At 42.9% G+C, this 19,592-nt stretch overlaps 1 protein-coding gene across 1 annotated transcript in view; it reads left to right on the top strand.

Annotated features, from left to right (window-relative positions):
- Window positions 1-19,339, top strand: part of CELF1 (CUGBP Elav-like family member 1) — a 50,073-nt gene extending 30,734 nt beyond the window's left edge. The window contains exons 8-14 of the mRNA XM_044680941.1: window positions 2,254-2,329; window positions 6,892-7,020; window positions 8,333-8,443; window positions 8,865-9,050; window positions 12,626-12,769; window positions 12,991-13,157; window positions 16,437-19,339. Of these exons, the coding sequence (XP_044536876.1) occupies window positions 2,254-2,329; window positions 6,892-7,020; window positions 8,333-8,443; window positions 8,865-9,050; window positions 12,626-12,769; window positions 12,991-13,118 (774 nt within the window). The 3' untranslated portion in view covers window positions 13,119-13,157; window positions 16,437-19,339. The remainder of the gene's footprint in view (window positions 1-2,253; window positions 2,330-6,891; window positions 7,021-8,332; window positions 8,444-8,864; window positions 9,051-12,625; window positions 12,770-12,990; window positions 13,158-16,436) is intronic.
- Window positions 19,340-19,592: the final 253 nt, after the last annotated feature.

The raw sequence follows: 19,592 nt of genomic DNA, 5'->3' as shown, positions 1-19,592 counted from the left end.
TGGCTCTTTGCCCGTGGAGTGGAACTCCTGGGCACTTGATTCTGAATAGATGCCAGTGAAGCAGGCAATAGTGGGCAGATACCAACATGGAGTCATTCTAGCATCTGGCTAGTTTGTCTGCCTGTCTGTCTTTTGGTTCTCTAATTTCACCTTAGGCTTCTGGAACAGGTAGAAAATCAAATTCTTATCCCATTATCTTCTCTCCTTTCCTCTCATCCTTATATCACTGTGTTTTCACTGTGCTACCCAGTCTTACTTTTCCTGCTAGATGTGTTTCCTCAACGGTTTGTTGAATTGTTCTCTCCATGAGAGCAAGGTGCTGATACCGTTGTTATGGGAAACCTGTAAGTTCATTTTTCCAGTGACACTGGGTTATATGTATGCTTTGTTGCACTCTCCCTCCCACCTTCCTGTTCCAGGGTCAGCAGCATGAACAGACCCAAATCATCCACCACTGTATTAAGTGTTCCAGGGAGCTGCCTTGTAGCTAGCTCTCCAGAGAGCAGTGGCCAGGGGTGAACAAGAGAAACAGTGCCCATCTGAAATAGGCCATTTCTAGAGTGCTCAGGGAAGAACAAAAGCAGTATTTAAGAAATAAGATTCTCTTTTTGCTGCAGAAGAGTTGGAAGAAGGAATAGCTACCAGTTAGTTCCCCAACCTACCAAATCTGAGACATTTTTAAAGCCCAGATGGACTGAGAGAAATGGTTCAGGTATTCTTGGCTCTCCATTGCACTGTAGCTGAGTGATGACTACTACTCATCATTATTCTAAGAATGGTCATGGTTCAGGAAAAAGAGTAGTTTATTGTAACCCAATATGCTTTCAGGAATGGGAAAACAGTTTTTCGTTTGTTTCCTCAGCTTCTGACTTTCTTCTGGGGCTTACTTGACAACCTGGATCAACATACAAGTTTTAAGTAGCTTAGCTTGGCTAAAAAGGCTGTTAGGACTTGTCACCAGAAGTGTTAGTTGTCATTCTGATGAGAGAACTTTCTGGACTGTGTATGATTCCATGGAGGCCTGGGAAGAAATAGTACCTCTGATTTCAGCAGGTTGGGGGAACTTCTTCATTGATGCAGCTCCTTAGGGACACATCTGGAAGACTTGGATTCAAATCCTGTGTCTGACCCTGAAAAGCCAACTGATTTTGGGCCAGTTTGGCCTTCAAGCCTCAGTTTCCTCATCTCTAAAATGAGAATACCATCTCTTTCTTGGGTTATTGGAAGGATCAAGTGACAAGTCCTATAGGAAATGATTCCTAGATCTTCAAAAACTATACCTGCTTTTGTTTCTGGGCCTTTATGTGGCTCATTCTCCTTCTTGTCATCCTTACCTACAGGCTGCATCTGTATCATTCCTCTAAGGGTTTGTGGGGTTTGAATTTGAATTTCTTTCTGCCATTAAAATTGCACCTTTTACTAAAGAAACGAGAAACAAATGCAGATGGAAGTAAGGAGATGTAGACCTGTAATACACACTCAGAAACAAGAATCATAGGGGTACCATTTGGGGGGGTGGTGACATTACCATCTTGGTCTCAGGAATGGCTTTCTTGAGAACACAGGGCACAACATGCCCCAAAAGACTTGAGGCAAGAGAATAAAAATGATCCCTAGGGAGCAAATCATGATTTGGTTTGCATAGGAGAGTGGAGCAGGAGAGAAGGGTCAAGCTTACTCAGAAGAAAGTGAATTAGGGCGAATGCAGGAAATGTTCTTAGAAGTGCTGTAACTTGGAATCAGAGTGTCTGAGATGCAAGGTTGGAAAAATGACAGGCCTTTGAGGTCCAGATGAGATCTGTGGGGCCAGGTAGCAACAGCAGGGCTCTCACTGGGGATGGTATAGCAGCTGTTTCTGCTTAGAGAGTTTTCAGATGGCAGTAAGGCATCTAGCAGGCAGTGACTTGGGTGCACACATGGAGAGAGGTGGCCCTAAGATCCTGGGAGCAGAGACGTGGGCACCTCCCTCTCAGACATTGAGCAAAGGATGCCCTTTGGCTACACTGCTCACTGGGTTCTCTCCCCATTGTCTTGGAGCCTTAGAGACTCTGGCTCAGTTGGGTTGGGTTGGGTTGGGTTGTATGCTGGGTTGGGCTGGGCTGCGCTGGGCTGGCCGGGGGTTTCTCATCCGTCTTCCCCCTCCTTTCCTGGGGCCTGGGCCTGTGTGCTCGCTTTGCTGTGCTGTAAAGTTATCCCAGACGCGGAACCAGCCCTCACTCTCACTCTTGTTTTGTTTTTTGGTGTAATGTCTAGCTTTATTTGCAGCTCCTTCAGCAGACTGCCTCCTCTGGGAACCTCAACACCCTGGGCAGCCTCCACCCAATGGGAGGTGAGTAGTTTAGGCATTTGCCATCTTCAGCCAAATCAGTAGTTGGGCAAGATATCAGGTTAAATGCTTTGTAACATCAAACTCTAACCTTAAACGAAAGTCATTCTGGAACTTCTGTTGTTTTCCATGTGGAAGTATAGTCTAGGCCAGAATTAGGATATTTGGAATAATCAGAAAAACTCTTCACTCCACTAAAGAAGGATTCTACCTCCTAGGATTTTAAGACTGAAATGTCACCACCTAGATGAAGTAACAGTCTCAGACTGTGGTGATTTCCTGACCAGGCTAAGACCTTGCTTTTATTGAAAGAACACTGGAGGAAGACCTGGGTTTGGATCCAGGTTTAGACCGTTAGTATCTTAATAAATCCTGGGCTTTCATCTCTGTGTTTCCTCATCTATAAAATCAAGGAATTGGACACAACAACCTCTGAAATCCCTTCCAGCTTTAAATCTGTCTGCTTCATCAATTCATCAGTGCATTAAAGTAGTTGATTTTAAATACCTAAAGGTTTTCCTTTGATCTTCCTTGGGGAAATGTTTTTTTTTTTTTTTTTTTTTTGGGGGGGGGGGGGGGGGGGCGAAGAAACCTATTCATTTCTATAACAATCTTTTTCCCAACCCATCTGGATTAACTCCGCAGGAAACCTGCAAGGCTAGCCATCTTTCTCTCCATATATAGAGGAAGCTTTATGGTAAAAAAAAAAAAAAAAAAAAAGATCAAGCAAATAAATCTTCCTCATTTAATACAAAAAGGCATACGCTTTGAACCTTGAGCTAACAGTCCCTAAAGCCCTATTGTGAGATAACAACTGCCATGGCACTGTCCCAGCTGTGGGCTTCACACACCCTTCTCCCCACTCATCTCTACCCTGTTTATTGGGGAGAGTGTCAGACAAGTACATTCAGGGAATTGTCTTGGCTTATGAATTTTCTTTTTCTTTATTCCATTGGATTCAAAAATAGCTGCTTCTTCCAGGTTTCAAATAGCAGTGATCCACAGCATCTTCAGAGTTTGAATGGACCTCAGCAGCCATACATTCCAACCCATAACTGTAAAGAATCCCCATTATAAATATATTTGGCTTGTGTTTGTCCAGTCTTTGCTTGAAAATCTTTCTAGGTAGGGGAATCCACCACTCCTCTAGGGAGATCATTCCACTTTTGGATAGCTCTAATTGTTAGATTTTTCCTGACATCTAGACTAAATTTGCCTCCTTGCAATTTCTATTCATTTTTTCCAGATTTTGCTCTTTGAAGCTAAGTAGAACAAATCTAATCTACCCTCCACATGATATCCTATCAAATAGTTGAAGAAAGCTGTCATCTTTTCTTTTTTTTCCAAGTTAAAAATCCCCAAATTAAAAGTGGTTCATTTTTGAGCAAGATAATTTTATTTTGTTCATTCTTGCTTCCTAGCTTCCATTTTTCTGGGTCACATCGTCCGCCAAATCAGATTCTTCCTTTGGTGTGTTCCCATCAGTTTTATATTTTCTTGGGAGCCAGGATAACAAATGAGCAGGTAAAGAGCCATATATCCCACTCCCCTCAGTGTTCCAGACATTTCTAGAAAACCTTCAAGTCTCAGGCATAGAAGGACAGAGAGATATATGGACACTGGGGACTACATTTGACCAGGAGCACAGTGCAAGAAAAAAAGAAAATGTCCAATCCTACATAAAGGGGGCCTAAAGTTGTGCTGGTGCATGTTAAGGAGGGCTCTGTGCCAAGAAGAGGATAGTCAGAAAGGAATAGGAGCAGGAGCAATGTGGCTTAGAGCCTCAGTTCAGCCTCCAGCCCAGTCTGAAACCTGCGGAGAGCTCTAACCAAAGCAGAAACCCCAGCCCAAATGGAAGCTTGCAGAGTTTTCCACCTGGCTGATAGAGGTCAAATCCAGAAACAGTCTATTGGAACTCCAGAACTCAGAGGAGGGGGGAAGAGTTATTGGATGAACACAAAGCTTATAGATGCCCAATCTGAGCTATCCTTGTGATCCTGTAATAACATAACACTCAGTACTCCAAGAACGTAGCAGCAGGACCAATCCAGACATTCCCTCTAGCAGTGCATAAAGATTGGCCCTAGCATAACATCCAAAGTCAAGGAGGATGAAGGAGTGGGCTGGAAAAATGAGCAAACAAGAGAATCTGAACATTAAAATCTTTTGTGGTGACAGAACACTTGACAGAATCCAGAAGAAAATGACTCCAAAACATCTATAAAGCATATCCTCAAAGAAAAACACAGCTTGGATACAAATACAAATGGAATTCTGAAAGAGACAGAAAAAATTTGAAAAACTTATCAAAGGAATAAGATCGATGGGGGATGGAAGGAATTATAAAGGGAATAATTCCCTGAAGAATTAAAATGGGCCAAATAAAAACTTAAGGACTGAATGAAACTAGAAATGTTAAGAAGCTCAGGGCAAAGTGGAAATTTAATCCACCAGTAACCTACTGAAAGAAATCCCAAAATGAAGACTCCTTGCAATATTATTGCTAAAATTAAGAACTTTTGTTTAAAGAAAAAATACTGCTAGCATCCCGAAAAAAAAGATTCAAATACCAAAAAGCCACAGGATCACATACAATTTAGCACCCACCACTTAGAATAATGATATTTTAGAAGCCAATGCTATGGCCTTAGAGCAAGCAATAACTTAAAGAACAAAAATGAATATAATCCTAAAGGGAGAAAAATAGATCTTAAAGGCAATCAGGGAGGGGAAGGAAGAAGGGAATAAGTATTTTTATATAGTACTTACTATGTGCCTGGTGCTGTACTAAGTGCTTTTCAGATATATTATTTGATCCTCACAACCACCCTTTGAAGTAGGTGCTATAAAGAGGACTTCTAAGCTTTCCTGAAGAAAAGAACAGAGCTTTTGATATTTAATCATGTTAGGAGAAATATAAGAAAAATTATAACATGAATAATCATAAGGGACAAGAGTAAGTTACTTCCATTCTAATATGGGGAGATGATATACATGTCCCCTTAGAAGCTTATTATCAGGAGTCATAGGAGTCCAGTTGCACAGAAGGCTTGGGAATAATACTATGATGACTTGATGATCTTAAAAGAACAGAAAGGGAGGTGAAGCAGAATACGGGGGTGGGGGCAGAGTATGGAAAATTATTTCACTTAATTGAGATGTGCAAGTCAAACATCTATATGAAAAAAAGAAATGATGGTAAGGGAGTAAATGACACCTGAGCCTCAACTCTCATCTGAACTGCACACAGGGGTACATTTTATTCAATAGGGAAACGAGGGAAGAGGTTGGGGATAAAAAGGTGTGCAATTTGGAGAGATCAGGACTAGCCCTAAGCAAAAGAAAAATATTTATAGCAGTTCTTTTTACATCAGCAAAGAATTAGAACCTGAGGGATGCTCATCAATTGAGTAATCACTTGAACAAGTTACAGTATATAAACATGCTGAAATGCTGTTGTGCTTTAAGAAATGAAAGGGACAATTTAAGGAAAACCTGGAAAGACTTGTATAAACTTGAACAGAGAGAAGTGGACAGAACCAAGGGAATCATTTATGTGATAGCAACAACACTGTATTCATTTTTTTTAAACCCTTGCCTTCAGCCTTAAAAATAATACTATGTATTTGTTTCAAGGCAGAAGAGTGGTAAGAGATAGGCAACGGAGGTTAAATGACTACTCAGGGGACACACAGCTAGGAAGGGTCTGAGGCCAGATTTGAATCTAGGATCTCCCATCTCTAGGCCTGGCTCTCAATCCACTGAGCTACCCAGCTGCCCCCAATACAGTATTCATTTTGAAAGACTTGGGACTTCTGACCACCTTAAATCAAATGTGATTCTGGAGGATCAGTTCCATGCTACCCATCTCCTGATAGAGGTGAAGGACTCAGAGGACTGAAGGAAATTTTTTTTTTTTTTTTTGGATATGGCAAGTGTGAAAGTATCTTTTACTTGATTGAAATGGATTTTATTTTTCTTTCTCAAAGAAGAAAGTAGAAGAGAAAGAGAATTTTTGACTGATTAAAAAATAAATTTTGATTTTAAAATGTTTTCTTTTTGTTCATCTGTCCATGATTCTTTTCTGTTTTTAACAATCCGTTGTATATGCTGTCCATAGTCTCACAGAGTTTCGTTATTTTCAATTAGCTTTCTACATCTAGTTTTCTTACATTTTCTGTTGATATTTCTTTATCCAAAGAACAGAAAATTTTTTAAGAATTTCTTTCAGTTTCAGTTCAGTTTTTCAGTTTCTTTCAGGCCCTTTGTGCTTCATAGGTGATCCTAAGCTACCTGCAAACAATGATCAGGCCTCCTTTTTGGCTCCTAATTTCCTTCTCCTACAGCTACGTCATATGCATATGATTATGTATTGTTGGATTCAAAATATGGTAGAAGGAGGAAACAGAAAAATGCTTCTTCAGATATTTAGCATAGCTCAGACCTTTGGAATTGTTATGGTGAATCTGATATTTTGCTGGACAGTTTTGCTGTCGTTATTCACATTGATAGGAGAGGACTTGGCTGAACTGTTTTTTGTTTTTTGTTTTTTTTCCATTTTGCAGGATTAAATGCAATGCAGTTACAGAATCTGGCTGCATTAGCTGCTGCTGCTAGCGCAGCACAGAACACACCTAGTGGCACCAATGCTCTCACAACATCCAGCAGTCCTCTCAGTGTCCTCACCAGTTCAGGTAAGGAGTGACTATTTGGACCTCAAAGGCCATTACTTTTTGAAGCTCTGATCCTGGCTTAGCCACTGACTTACCAGGTTAATTTGGGCTATGTATTTGACTTTTCTGGGCTGCAGTTGTCTTATCTGTCAAATGAGGGGTTTATTGTTTCTAGGTTCCTTCCTCCTTTCTTTCTTCTTTCCTTTTTCTCAAAAGAGCAATAAGGGATAGGCAATGTGATTAAGTGATTTGCCCAACTAGGAAGTGTCTGGATTCTGATTTGAACCTAGGAAACCTCCTAAAGTCTCCAGACCTTGCCCTCAACTGAGCCAGCTATTTGCCCCCATCTAGGTTCCTTTCTAACTCAGCATTTGAAAATGAGGGAGATAACTCATTATGGAAATATGATCTGTGCCCAGTCTTTATTTTTGAATATTCTAATGATTCCCTTCTTTCTCTTTCACATTGACATGACTTAAATGTTCACATACTTCCCCTCTAACCAACTATTATTTATCCCCACAGCCAAGAAATACAGTTAAGCCAAACATCATCTCATTGGCTAGGCCTGACAATGTACATACGCTTCATTTTATCACCTTTTTTTTTTTCAAGTTGAGAGCAAGGCATCAAATTGGTCATTGAATTAATCAGGCTCCAATGTTTTCCAGTGTGGTTTTCCTTTAAATTGTAGTGGTCACTATGCAGGTTTTTTCCTTTATTATGTGTCACTTTTTGCTACATTTCTCTGAGACCTTATTTGTTGTTTCTTCCTGGTATACTCTTTTTTCATTGTGTTCATATGCCATGATTTGTTTAGCTGTTCTCCAAGAGTGACTCTATAAGGGACACTTCTTACAATATTTACTCTCTTTGAAATATATGTCCCATAGTTCCATTACTATTCAAAGGATGTGGATTTTAGACTTTTTTAGTATACTTGCAAATTGTTTTCTAGAACAGTTGGTCCAAGGCACAGTTTTCACCAGCAGTGCATGCATTAGTGTGCTCGTCATCCCACATCCTCTTTGACATTTGCTCTTTTTGTCTGTTGTTCTCTTTTCCATTCTGAATATAGGATAGATGAAACCTTAGAGTTGTAATTTGTTCAAAATCCATTTTTAAAGGTAGGATAATAAGGTTTTTTTAGACTTTCCTGACTTGAGATCCGTTTTGTGTTTCCTCCTTTTTTTTTTTTTTTTTTTTAAGCTACTGCAAGAAAGATGACAAAAATTTGTAATTGGAATTCCCTTTATAAACAGTACTATCTTACTATGGCTGTTGTGGTGGACAAGAAATGGTCTGTTTTTAAGTCTTTCATTTTTAATAGCAGGGTCCTCACCAAGCTCCAGTAGCAGCAACTCTGTTAATCCAATGGCTTCCCTTGGAGCCCTGCAAACACTGGCTGGAGCAACTGCTGGCCTCAACGTTGGCTCCTTAGCAGGTAAGAGAGACAAACACAGGAATAGACTGAAGCTAGCTCCTTCAAATGTTCAGGGTGAGAATTTTCACCTCAAAAATCTGCTGGTTTTCCAAATCAGGGCTTGGCTTAAAAATTAGGAAAAGTAATGAAGGAAATAACAATAATGCAGAGTAAATATAAAAGTGATTTTCTGTGTGTACACACACACACACACACACACACACACACACACACACACACACACACACACACACACACACACACACACACGAAAAGTTGTTAAACATTTAGCAGCATATTCCTGGCATCAGGGGAGTTAATCTTTGAAGGGGGAATACATTTTATAACTTATTCTCTTTCAAAGAAGGAGAAGAGTTTGATGAATGCTGTTCTTGGGAAACCAGGTGAATGCTTTCTACCCAACACTGTTTTGCCCACACAGGGATGGCTGCCTTAAATGGTGGTCTGGGTAGTGGTGGTCTCTCTAATGGCACTGGAAGCACGATGGAGGCGCTCACGCAGGCCTACTCTGGGATCCAGCAGTATGCTGCTGCTGCCCTCCCTACTCTCTACAACCAGAACCTGTTGACACAACAGAGTATTGGTGCTGCAGGAAGTCAGAAGGAAGGTAAGCTTGAAACTAGACTTTAAGGATGAGAATGAGGGATGAGGGAGACAGCAGATCAAGAGTGTCCAGAACCTGGCATTGGAATCATATTTCAGAGGTTGGGGATTTCATTGGCATGAAGTTTCCTTCTCCTGATAAAGACTGCTATTCCATACCTCCTTGGAGGGATGCTTTGTTAGAAAGATTCATCACCTATTGTTCACTTTTCTTATGATGGTTCTCTATGGCCATAAGCTTGGCTAGTCCTGAGATAATAGACATGGTCTATCACTAAAATTAAATTAAAGCTTGGTTGGGCCTCTGGAAATTTACATTTAGCTGACACACCTTTCAAGAATCCACGGTTACCTCCATACTCAGTGAGATATCACAGTCATGGTGGTGGTTCAGCTACAGCTTTGTCATGGCATCTCAGGCTGTGTGTAGACTTACTTCGCTGATGTAGCTAGCAATAAGCCAGCTCCTACTTAGTTTTCAGGGGTGACAGTAATCTGCTTGAGCAGTGTGTTCTTGCTTTTCAGCAAATCTGAATTTCTCTTTCCAGCGTTTTGATCTTTAACTTTGATTCTCCTGATGTGAGCTCCTTTTTCTCAGATAAAGAAACAGACACATTTTGTGACCTTATCTAAAACCAGATGTAGGTCTTAGAAATCTACACTTAGTAGAAAGTTCTTTCTGCAATGTTCTTTATATTTGGGCATTTCTCTTTCACTTTTTTTTTTTAATTTAAATTTAAAATTTGAATATTTTCCCACAGTTACATATTTCATGTTCTTTCCCTCTCCCCAACCCCTCCCCACCCAATCACCCCGTAGCCAACGCACAATTCCACTGGGTTTTACATGTATCATTGATTAAGACCTAATTCCATATTATTGATAGTTGGACTAGAGTTATCATTCAGTGTCTACATTCCCAATAATATTCCCATCAGGCCTTGTGATCAAGCAGTTGATTTTCTTCTGTGTTTCTTCTCCCACAGTTCTTCTGAATGTGACTAATTTTCTCATAAGTCCCTCAGCCTTGCTCTGGATCCTTGTTGCTGCTAGTAGAGAAGTCCATTATGTTTGATTGTACCACAGTGTATCAGTCTCTGTGTACAATGTCTCCTGGATCTTCTCCTTTCACTCTGCATCAGTTCCTGGAGTTCATTCCAGTTCACATGGAATTCCTCCGTTTCATTATTCCTTTGAGCACAATAGTATTCCATCACCAGCAGATACCACAATTTGTTCAGCCATTCCCAAATTCAAGGAGATTCCCTCATTTTCCAATTTTTTGCCACCACGAAGAGTGTGGCTATAAATATTTTTGTACAAGTCTTTTTCCTTATTATCTCTTTGGGGCATAAACCAAGCAGTGCTATGGCTGGATCAAAAGGCAGATAGTCTTTTAGTACCCTTTGGGCATAGTTCCAAATTGCCATCCAGAATGGTTGGACCAATTCACAACTCCACCAGCAATGCATTAATATCCCAATTTTGCCACATCCCCTCAACATTCACCACTTTCTTTGATGTCATGTTAGCTAATCTGCAAGGTGTGAGATGGTACTGCAGAGTTGTTTTGATTTGCATTTCTCTAAATATAAAAAATTTGGAACAATTTTTCATGTGTTTGTTGATAGTTTTGATTTCTTTATCTGAAAGTTGCCTATTCATGTCCCTTGCCCATTTATCAAATGGGGAATGGTTTGATTTAGCTCCTTATAAATTTGAGTAATTAGACTTTTGTCTTTGAGTTTTTTGTTATAAAGATTTTTTTCCCAATTAGTTGCTTCCCTTCTGATTTTGGCAGCATTGGTTTTGTTTGTACAAAAACTTTTTGGTTTTTAATGTAATCAAAATTGTTTAGGGCAGCTGGGTAGCTCAGTGGATTGAGAGCCAGGCCTAGAGACGGGAGTTCCTAGGTTCAAATCTGGCCTCAGACACTTCCCAGCTGTGTGACCCTGGGCAAGTCACTTGACCCCCATTGCCTACCCTTACCACTCTTCTGCCTTGGAGCCAATACACAGTATTGACTCCAAGACGGAAGGTAAGGGTTTTAAAAAAAAAAAAAAATTGTTTAGTTTTAGATTTTGTAATTTTTTTTCTAAGTCTTGCTTGGTTTTAAAATCTTTCCTTTCTCAGAGATCTGACAAGTATACTATTCTGTGCTCACTAATTATAGTTTTTTCCTTTATATTCAAGTCATTCACCCATTCTGAATTTATCTTGGTGTAGGGTGTGATCTCTTAACTCTTAACTGCAACTTGCAGGTGTTCTCTTCCAGATTTCAATTTTTCAAAATGAATTCAATTTCCCAATATGTGATGAGTTAGGAAGAGAGTATAGGAGTATTCAAGGATTTGAGGAAGGATTAATGAAAAAAGGAAACTGAGCTTCTACATCAGCTTTATTGAGTTTATTAAGAAGCCCCTTCTAAGCCAGTTGTAACTCAGATGTTGCCTGCAGAACAGGGACTTGTTCCCATGTTTAGTGTTCACATTGTTCTTGAACAGTATGGTTATGACAGCTGCCGGCCTCCACACCCCCGGAACAGTACCAATTAGGACAGCACTCGACGCTGGTTTGCCAAGTTTTCCTGCTGTATAGGCGGTACCCACTTACATTAATAAGCAGGTTAGCTTCCCAAAGTTCACTTGTAACTCACTTAAAATCTGTAGTACATTCTCTTATGGAAACAATTTTCTGTTAGATTCCCAGGCCATCTCTCAAGAGATCCTAGGGTTCTGTTTGAGCCCGTTATATTTTATTTATATATATATATATATATATATATATATCACTGTTGTACTTATGGTTCTAGCCTGATTTCTGGAGCTGAAGGAAGAGTATTCCTTTTCCTCCTTGAGGAAAGAGCCATCCTTGGGACAAAATTATGAAATAAACATAGTTTTGTTTTGTTTTGTTTTTCTTCCCTAAATTCTTTCCATCCCCTTTTTAGACCCTTCTTTCCTATCAGTCACTTGCAAGTATTTTTAGACACCCCCTAGTATACCATGCATTGGAGAAAAAAAATCTGCTAGTGTTAGTGCTGATTCTTCCCAAAGCTCTCCTACAGTACTTTCTGAAGCATACTTTTCCCCCAAGTGGCTCGATGGTCCCAAACCACAATTCCTAGTTCAATGCAGCTTCAGCTAGGTTTGCTGCTTGGCTACTCCAGTATATATGTCTCCCAAAAGAGATCATGATTCATCTCATTAATAGACAAAAGTATGAAATAGACCAAAAAAGAAGGCCTGGTCTCTGGGTCTCTATTCCCATCAATGCAGTGTCTACACTCTCCCTCCCCAATGTCCTAAAGCCCCAAGTGCCAAGAGTCTGTTGTTCCTTGGCCAAGCAGTCAAGAGTGCCCCTTTGGATGACCCACTGTGGCTCTACCAGACAACTGCCTTGATGTGCCCTTCTGGTGGAGCAGGGTCTGAGCCATTAGTTTTCAGCACAGAGGAAGTAATGGGCTGGGAGAGAGACAGAGACCCTGCCGCCTCAGGCGGTGAGTGGACAGTGGAGGGGAGGAGCGAAACGAGCTTCACTCCAGCTCTGCCGGCTGCTTAATCAGTGGGTGTTTTGAAGGTCCAGAGGGAGCCAACCTGTTCATCTACCACCTGCCCCAGGAGTTTGGAGACCAGGACCTGCTGCAGATGTTCATGCCTTTTGGGAATGTCGTTTCTGCCAAGGTTTTCATCGACAAGCAGACAAACCTGAGCAAGTGTTTTGGTATGTTGGCTTCTGTTTCTGGCCTTGGTGCGAGGTAGGGGAGGGATTTAGTAAGGGGCCGTTTTGTGCAGTGAGCCGTCCTTCCCCAGGTCCGAGCAGCAGCTTCTCAAGTTGCAGACCTTGAAACGGCACGTGGGGTGACCTGGAGGTGGGGCTGTCGGGGTCAGAACTTGGCTGCCTCCTCTCCACCCCCTCACGGTGGTTTGTTGTCTCGTCCGCAGGGTTTGTAAGCTATGACAATCCTGTTTCAGCGCAGGCTGCCATCCAATCAATGAACGGCTTTCAGATTGGCATGAAACGGCTGAAAGTGCAGCTCAAACGTTCGAAGAATGACAGCAAGCCCTACTGAGCATTCTCCCCTCTGGGACTGGAGTGAGAGGGTCTTCTGGTAAGTGGGGGAAGGAAGGAGCAAGTGCCCGCCCTTAGTGATTCGAAGCCCAAAGGCTGTGTGCTGGCAGCCCTGGACCCTGCCCCCGCCACTCTCGCTGGCACCTCTTGCCCTGAAGACTCGGCTACTGCCTCCTGTGGGAGTCCGGCTTCGTGTGGAGGACGAGTTTGTGCTTTGTTTGGTTTCCAGTGTTTTCCTTTGGAGTTTAGGTGCCATATCGCGGAGATTTTTTTTTTTTCTTTATTTAAAGTTTGCTGTGTTTGTAAAACAGTGTGTGTTGAGAAGGACCAACCCCAGACGGCCTTGGGTGGGAGGGAGGATGGGAGGGAGGCAAAGAGAGCAAGAAACAGATTGCCCTGGGGACGAGGCTGGAGAGTCAGGCAGGGGAAATAGCACTGACTTTGGAGGACGGGGTCATGGAACTGACACGACACCAAATGGCCTTTCGGAGCAAGGCTCGCAGAGCTCTTCTCACTTGGCTGTCTTCAGGATGAATATTTTTCAGCTGCTTAGAGCAAACAACATCAACAACAACAACAACAACTTCAGAGAGGTGTTCACCCTTCTTGCCAGCTATATTTAGGATGCCTGTCCTTGGTTTTTGCCCCTCTGAAAAAGATGCTAGCGGGATTCTGGGAATAAAGCACCTCCTAAATCAGCTAAACATAATGCTCAAGAGAAGCAGCCATCGGTCGTCAGCTTTCATAGCAGTCGGATGCATGGAAGTAGATGTGGATGCCTAGTGCCCTCGCTGCCTAGGAGCAGACTCAGCAAGCAGCCGTTCTGTAGTCCCTCCTTTCTAACACACTAAGAAGTGTCCGTGGCCCATTTTACACAAGTCTCCCTGAGGCGGGGCTAGTCTAAAGTGGGCCAGTTGCCTAATATTTTAATAATTCTGACCATTGAATTTTCTAAAAAAGACAATCTCCTTTCTTAAGTGTTCTCTGAGGCCAATTTCTAGCTGAAAGGGTGACCGGAAGCAGCTTCTCTAACCTAGCCAGATAAATTGATGGTCTCGATTGTTTGATGGCCTCTTCCCAGTGCACCAGAGCAGGTAGCTGGTCTCTCTAGCCCAGTGTCTTGCTTCTGGCCAGGGCTGCTGCTCAGTATTTAAGAAAAATGAGAAGTCTGCATTCACACAGGGTCAGATTTTCCATAGTATTTCCATGAGTGTTGGCGGCAGCCAGGCCCAGATCTTGGGTTGTTTCTGAGTAGCCGCTGTGGGTCCTTGCTTGAACCACCAACACCCACCTTCACTGGTGGCAGAACGTTTACACACTCGACCTAGTATTCATTTCATTTACCTCAATTTTTATCTTGTCCATTTCATGTCTTTTGTGCTGACCCCGTTAAAGTTAGCATCTAAGCTGCCTCTCTCCCCATCTCATTCCCTCCCTGGGCCTGGCCTCTTCTCCACGAGGTGGTGTGGTAAGCTAAGCCTGAGGAAGGAAAGGCTCTTCAGAATGCACGCCCCGGCAGAAGCACTTCCCTTACCGTGCGGGGCGAATATTGGCCAGCTGCTCCTGGGACTGAGGCCCCTGGATTCTTAAACTTCAGAAGTCCTAGCCCTGAACCACAGCATCCACTGTCAGCAGGAAGAGCCACATTTCCTGTCAAGTCAGATGGGGGCCTTCTCTGGTCCATGCCGACTGTTGTGGTGGCTGGCGAGAATTCAGTCTTGCTGGTTTCCTGATAGTGGGTGTATATTCCATTAATGGGCGAATACCTGCTGCCTTCTCAAAGTGATACTGTGGATCTGTGTCCTCTAGAGAAGCATGTCCTGTACACCTCTTAGGCTGAACCATGTAAACTTGAATTCTGTGCACTGGGAGAAATGTGTCCTGGTTTTCAGAGAAGAAAACTATTCCAAAGGCTTCCAGGTTCATGGTGGGATTTTTTTTTTTTAATAAAGCAAAAAATAAAAATAAAAAGAGAAAAAATGCGAGGTTGGGAGGCACTGTTCTGAATCCCTACCTGCTGGAACCGAGAATGTCATTTCTATTTTTATAGAAGTTTTATACAGCTCCAGGGTGGAGAATATTTATTAACTAAATTATATCTCTGGAAAAGGCCAGGATTTTGTAGAATCCAGAATGTGATTGTTTTACACACACAGGATGCTGTGTATTATTGAAACTACTGACTTTTGGTGGCCCATTTGCAGCCTGACCAGCCCACCAGAGGGGGAGATGATTGAGGCTGTGACCTGTCAGAGGAGAGACCTGTGCCCCACAGAGCACCCCTCTTATCACTAGCTTCCCCCTCTCTGCTCCTATCTTTGCCACCATCCTGCAATTCCAAAGCCTTCTGGCCATAAGGGCTCATCTGCCCTTCTTCCCCAGTGTTTTACCAGCACCCAGCCTAATGGGGCCAGCCTTTCTCTGGGTCTGGAGTGGTTTGAGACACCCTAAAGTGGATGAGAATCCCCCTCGCTACTGGGAGCTATCTATGTCCAGTCCCAGGCCTGTAGAGAGGGGAGGCCAGGGTGGGAGGCAGCTGGAGGGTGATGCGCATAGCTCCCCGAGCTGTCCCCCAGGCAGGTGGCAGCAGCTGCTACCCCGGAGCATAGCTCTCTCCTCGGGTCAGAAATGGACTTTACGGAAAGCTGCTTCATGTGGGAAGGGCTTGGCCCAGGGCTGAGCACCAGCTTGCAGTCGAGTCTTAAGTGGTCCTTTCTCGCTGTGGGGTTGTCACTCCCATTGTGTCGTCTGCTGTAATGCGTTTCTCAGTCACATCATGGAGTCAGTTTGTCTTGGAAGCAGCCAGACCTCCAATTTCCCTAAGACTGAGCCAGGCCCAAAGGGAAACAGAGTTTGGATTTCCCACATGGAGCACTTTGGAAAGAGGCTTGAGCATCCACAGCATCCAGATGTCAGAGTGCTTCTCGCCAGAGCATCTTCTGCTTTTTCTGGAGGGCAGATGAAGCTGTCCTTGGCAGGGGCTGGGGTCGGGGGTGGGGGTGGGAGTGGGAATGGGAATGCAGGTGATCTGACTCATGCACTGGGCCTGCTGGGTCTGCTGAGAGAGTCCGAGGAAATCCAGGCCTTGGTTTCTGTTTTGCCCCTGGCAGTCTGATGTCTTCTTGGTGTCCTCCATGTACTTTGACTTTCCCCTGTGTCCATCGTTAGCATGTGCAAAAGTTCCCTGTCACTCGCCTCCCCCAGAAGGCCTCCTTGTTTCAGGGCTCTACACAGTGTCCCTGTTTTCTCTCTCTTTGTTTGGACGTATTGCTCTGTGTAACTCAGTGGGTCTCCCTCTTTCTGGTTTGTTTTTTTCTAGATTCCTGCCGTTTGTTCATCGTTGTGCCTAAAGCATGTCGATGTGGCGTCAAGTACATCGTCCAAATCCTTGTCTCTTCAGCTTCTCTGATGCTTGAACTCTCACCTTTGACCTTGTGTTGACCTTTGATGCTGATGTGTATTTTTTATTATGTTTGTTTCTTTCTTTGTTTTTCTTTAAATTTTTTTGTGCTGCCAAATTGGTTTTGCTAGAACGACTGCTGAAGGGGAAATATTTAAACTTGCATTTGAATATAAAAAAATCTATTTTTCTAGAACTTCATAAGATAACCACTTGATTTTGTGATTCCAATTCTTTGTAATTGTCTTCAGAGCAGCCCTACTAGCACATGCCGTGTGGTGTTTGTATTTCTGTGAACACACAGCCAGTCCGTTTCTAGGCTTTGTTTTTCTGTGTGCTTAGTTTTAAAGCAAAACTTTGAAGCAAACAATGAAATAAAAGACGTCACTAAACCTTTGAGGCTCCTGAGCACATTTTGCTGATCTAGTTTCTGGGGCTTGAGGAGACAGCATGTATTTTTTTTTTTTTCTCAAGTTCTTAACTGCAGAAAACACTTGAACTCCCTTTTCTGTGTTGAGGGCAGGCTGCCTTCTGGCCTTCCTGCACCTTTCTTTGGCCTCCCTTCTGGTTCTCCACCTCCATCCTTGGTGAACCTCTGGATCCACGTTGGTGTCCTGTTTCGTTAACTCCCATGCTTGTTTCTACAATCTCCTCAGCAAAATGTGATGCTTTGGTTTTCCTTTCTGACTCAAATAATGCCCAGAAAACCCACGTTTTGCATGTTTCCTGCTGTTTTCTTCACACCTTCGTATATATCACCTTCACCTCTCTGTTTTCTATAGTTTGTGCAAAAACTGACTGATTTAAAGGGTTTCAAAGAAGCTGTTTCAAATTGTTGTGGGGTTGATTTTTTTTTCCTAGATTGTTTTTATTTTTGATGAGGCAAATTTCTCCTCGGTTGCCTGTAAGAGTGCTTGCCTGTGCGCTTGGACTGTCTTCCGATTTGGCCTCTAGGCCTCAGAGGGAGCTTTTGGGAGGCTGATTACACATTGGTCAGGTAGAAATCTGAGTATAGTGGGAGTCTTAAGGATATGGAAAGGGATGAAGAGATGGGCACCTGGAAGGTAGCTGTGGATAGGATACTCACATCAATGTGACTTTGAAAATCTCCTTGCACAAAGGCCTCCTTAGGAGTTGGTGTCTTTCACTGACTTCCTGATCCTTTGAAAGATCCCTAACCCAACCCATTTAGCCTCCAAGGAAAGGTTAGATTTCTTGACCCTTTTTTGGAAAGAGCCTATAACCCTGGTGGCACTCAAGTACCAGCTCTTTTCCTAGGTGACAAGCACAACACCAGTCTCCTTGCTGTTTACAGACCCTGGGCACTGCCCTGGTTCCCCCCCTCACCCCCCCCATAACCCCACGTCATCTCCTTTCCTCTGGGGGAAGAACCAATGGCTGTTCTGCCTGCCCTTCGTGGGCGCTACTTTCCCCAATCTCCTGGAATTCATTGGACAGCCCCACTTCAGTAAAAAGTCGAACTACTGAGAAGTGAGGTCTGATCATAAGGAAACATAAAGGTAAAGAGAAGGATTGATGGGTGACCAGTTGGTAGAAGATGGAAATCATATAAGGGAGTGAGCTTGAGGAGGGCACCCAGACACACCAAACTCTTCTGGGGGCTATGGGAGATACAGTGTCCTGATTCTCCAGGACTAGGGTGAGAGATACTGAAAGGCCTCAAAGAAAGTATTAGGCACTGCTGGAAAGGCCTGTAGGGGGAGGTGATGATGGAGCAAGTCCCTGCAGTGTTTCAGTTCTGGGGTTGGCATCTAGGATAGATAGAGCTGCCCTTTTGTAGTAAAGGGAGATGTGGGATTTCCCAGAAGGGCTTTTGGCATGGGAAAAGGACAGAAGCCCCTGATCTGACTGCTGTGAGCACCACAGTCTGACTGCACAGAGCTGCCTTTGTAGGCCAAAGGCCCGAGTGAGACCCACCCCCACCCCAAGCCCTACCTTTATCTTGAGAGTCTGTGTTTTGCCAATCTGTTTTGCTTTTGATTCCAAAAGGAGCTCTGGGGAAACCTGTGGATAAAACCAAAATGCCAAACGTTGGGCGTTATTCTCCTTCCCTTTCCTCTCTCTGATTGTTTTAGTTGTTCTGTGGTGGTTTTCATGGATTTGAGACCCTGGGAACGGCAGCTGCCTTTCTGATTTCCAGCTGCTTTTTGTGAATAATTTAAAAAGAAAAAAAAAAAAAGAAACTTTCCATTTTGGAGACAAACCTGTGTGAGTTTTTTATTGGTACAAACGTTGTATTTAAACACTAGGGGTTTTGTACAGTTTTTTGCCTTTTCTACTAGAAAACAATGTAAAGTGATTTCACAATGTGAAGAGAAAAAAATTGCCACTATGACCAAACGTACAGTCTGTTCTGCAGCAGCAATGGGGTTCAATCAACTCGAAGTCGTGATTCAGTTGTAGAGATGCTTTCCCCTTAACCTTGTTCAAGCTTTTCCTTTCTTTTCCCTGTTTTGATTTGCAAAAGAAGCCGTCTCTTTTGTGTGAAATTGTGTTGTACTCTGTAGAAAATTATGGATTTTACTTTAATCGTTAAAAACAAAAAAAACAAAAAAACAAAAAACAAAAAAAGCAGCAGCAGCAAGAAGAGCCTTGGTCGCTTTTCTGGCCTGGTCGCAGAGTTTGTGTAGTGGGTTTAAAGATGAAAAGGTTGTTACAAGTTTGGAACAAGCGAGTATGTGTTAAAAAGGAAATTTCCTTCCTTTGTGTGTTTTTCCTTTTGTCCCAATGGGGAACTTAAACCTGTTTTAATTGCACAGACACACGGACAAAAAGTCATTTTGTATCTGCCAAGTGTGGTACCTTCCTTTGTTTATTTGCTATTAAACTGTTTGAGAAGAATTTGTGTTCTCATTGGTTTCTAAAGCTATTGGGATGGGAAACTCCCCTCCTCTCTGCTGGGACAGGAGGCATAATCCTCTCCTGTGTGACCTGCCACTTGCGATGCCTCAGAGCCCCATGGTATGGCCAGTACACCCTCTTGTCACAGGCTACACTTTTGAAGCTCCTCTCATAGAACTGCCCACATGTAGCCTCCCCTGTTCTCTTCCCCCA

The sequence above is a fragment of the Gracilinanus agilis genome, chromosome 6, assembly GCF_016433145.1.
Source record: "Gracilinanus agilis isolate LMUSP501 chromosome 6, AgileGrace, whole genome shotgun sequence".
Taxonomy (NCBI): Eukaryota; Metazoa; Chordata; class Mammalia; order Didelphimorphia; family Didelphidae; genus Gracilinanus; species Gracilinanus agilis.
This window is presented reverse-complemented; position numbering and strand designations above follow the sequence as displayed.